This window comes from Agrilus planipennis, unplaced genomic scaffold (assembly GCF_000699045.2).
Source record: "Agrilus planipennis isolate EAB-ADULT unplaced genomic scaffold, Apla_2.0 scaffold69, whole genome shotgun sequence".
Classification (NCBI taxonomy): Eukaryota; Metazoa; Arthropoda; class Insecta; order Coleoptera; family Buprestidae; genus Agrilus; species Agrilus planipennis.
The window spans coordinates 75,453-78,123 of NW_020438962.1; the positions used below are offsets into that span (position 1 = coordinate 75,453).

The following is a 2,671-nucleotide window of genomic DNA, read 5'->3' on the forward strand; positions in this document are numbered from 1 at the left end:
GAATATTTTACATGGTAAAATATATTATTAATGAATACTTAATAAGGAACAACAACTTTTTTGAGATACTTTGAACTTTTGTAGCATTAATTGAATGTATTAGTGAATTAATTTTTGAATTAATTTCACCCACTACAGATAATCTCAAATCAATGCGTACTGGTGCGTAAAACCACCAAAAAATAAACATTCAAGAGGGGGAATATACAGGAATATAATCAGAGGTTCCTTTTTGCTTTTTTAAAATTGAAAAAAAAGGCAAAAAATTTTCTAAACTCGAATTTTGTCTATCTGGAACATCAGCGGCCGCGTTAAGGTTGCGGAAGTCAGTATCCGCAAGAATGATGCGGAAGTCAGGATCCGCAAGAAAGATGCGGAGGTAAGGGGCTACATTTACAAAGTAGGAGTTACGAAGATTTGACTGTATAAACTGACTATTATTCAACTGTTTTGTTCGCACAATAAAATAAAAAACATGTCCTGTTGACCAAATATATAATAAACGTCTATTTATATTACCAGATACATTGATTTCCTTTGAACAATTGATTTTATTCGCTAGCCTTCGTTATATAATGACGGTTTTAAATATTTAATGAAAGCTTTAAGTGCGAAAGTCTGTTGTAAATGACATGACGATATGACAGAGAAATAATTATTATACCTAGGATATATATAGAGGTAGGTGTAACTAAATGCAATTATACAAAGTGTATACAATCTGCATCTTTACTAATCACGTACCAAACATAAATTTTAGATATTAAAAACGTCGTTTAAAAATTACTGCGCTCTAAACTAAAATATGAACAGTATTTAAATATCCACTTTTCCGTAAATTGATTTTTGCTTTTCTATTTATACTGCAATGAATTGTTTGTTTATTTGTTAATGACGTTTTACTAACGTAAGTAAAATTTAAAAAATTCAATTTCAGCGAAACTTTATTTCCTGTTTACCATACAAAAACCATATTAAACGCCTTAGAAACAAATCGAAATTCATCCATTTTAATACGACATCTTCAAATAATGTCTATCCGCTTTTACACCCAACAAATTAATATAAAAATAAAATAAAACAAAACACAAATATCATGGAAGTTATTCAAACATTTATTGAATAATTTAGACTGATTTTACTTACGTCAAAGAGGTTTTAACTTTTAGCCGATTCCTGTACCATCCCGTTCCGTCATCCCTACTCTCATTCCCAAAATTTCCATTATTTCCTTCACCGCTAGTATCAAAAGTTTCTCGAATCTCAGGAATACTGCAAGTAGCTTCATCTTCGCCTTCATCTCCAATCACGAACCTTTTCGAAGACTTCCTCTTCTTCAACAATGGATGTTGGGGAATCATCTTTTCAGAAAATAGTTCTCGTCCTAGGAGTAATTCAGGACCTTCACTGTATTTATTTGAGTTACACTCACTACCACTTTCACGTGATAAAGTATTTTCAATGGAACTAGTTTGAAAAGAAACGTGAAGATGACTAGGTTGGTTCAGGTTTGAAGCAAAAGCTTCTTCCTGGTGGTCACTTTGAATCAAAGCATTATCTGAATCGTTCAAGCGATGATCTTCTTTTACTTCGACGTTCTCAATTTCGTCAGGCTTTTGCCTCCAAAATAACTCACCGATTCTTTGCAAAATTGTTTTGGTTTCTTGGCCTTTTTGTTGATTATTGTTATCTTGAGGATGATGGCGAGGAGTGGCGGTGACGGAATTGTTACCTCTGTCGCCAAAAAGATACAAAAAGAAATCAACTACAACGTCCATTCGGTAAAGTGTGCGAGCAGGTTACTCTAAGACTTGTAAACAAACTAAATCAAAAGTCGTCATGGTCAAACGACGATGATATGAAACTGAAGGTCAAGCTAAAGACCTGCTGCACGGCACAACAGATTAATTTGGCTGTTTTTCCATCAGTTTCACTAATGACGTATTTCAATAACGATTAAATAAATAAAATGATAATTTAGAAATTCTGGTCAACCTTGACTTAGGACTCTGTGGAGGACGAAAAGTACATTTACAATATATAAAAATTTTTAATTGCAGTACAGACAGTAATTATACTGTGCTAGTGTGTGTGCTTTTTAAAACATCATTGAAAATGCGCATATATTACAAAAATGACAAGATATTCAAGATTAAAACCATTTATTCGCACTGAGGAGATCGAGGAGAACATTTGGGGGTTGCAGAAAAATTGATTACAGGTCAATCAAAAGCATACGAAAGTTCGTACAGTTGAATTCGGTTATAACGAGCACGAAGGGTTAACGATTTATTATTTTACTATCATCATCATTAATAGGTTTTATAAAATAGCATTTATTTCAAAAATTCCAAAACAATATAGATAAGAGTTTTTAAACGACATTCATGAAATATTACTTCGTTGGACTTGCCAATTTTCGGTTCACAAAAGTGTTCGCTAAAACCATTTGATTATAAACGGTTCGTCATGTTCCAATAAGGAAGGAATTCAATTTTGTTCTTTAAATTTCGTTTATTAAAACCAAGCGTTCGCTATAACCGGTGCTTGTGTTGTTGTAGCCGAGTTTGACTGCAGGTAAATATTTTTAATATTACAAAATTAGATAAGCTTTTAATTTTCATTGTTCAAATTTGTGATTAAATAATTAATTACCTAATATAAAAATATT

The 2,671-nt window shown here is 32.1% G+C and overlaps 1 protein-coding gene across 5 annotated transcripts in view; it reads right to left on the reverse strand.

Moving 5' to 3' along the window:
* LOC108741969 (acetyl-CoA carboxylase) overlaps positions 1 to 2,671 on the reverse strand; it is a 30,163-nt gene that overhangs the window by 10,670 nt on the left and 16,822 nt on the right. For 2 of the 5 annotated variants that reach the window (XM_025975187.1, XM_018476951.2), the window contains one exon: positions 1,147 to 1,734. The exons of 2 other annotated variants lie outside the window; for them this stretch is intronic. In XM_025975187.1, the coding sequence (XP_025830972.1) occupies positions 1,147 to 1,734 (588 nt within the window). Of the gene's footprint in view, positions 1 to 1,146; positions 2,010 to 2,671 lie in introns of all 5 variants that reach the window. One more of the 5 variants, XM_018476952.2, reaches the window with a different exon arrangement.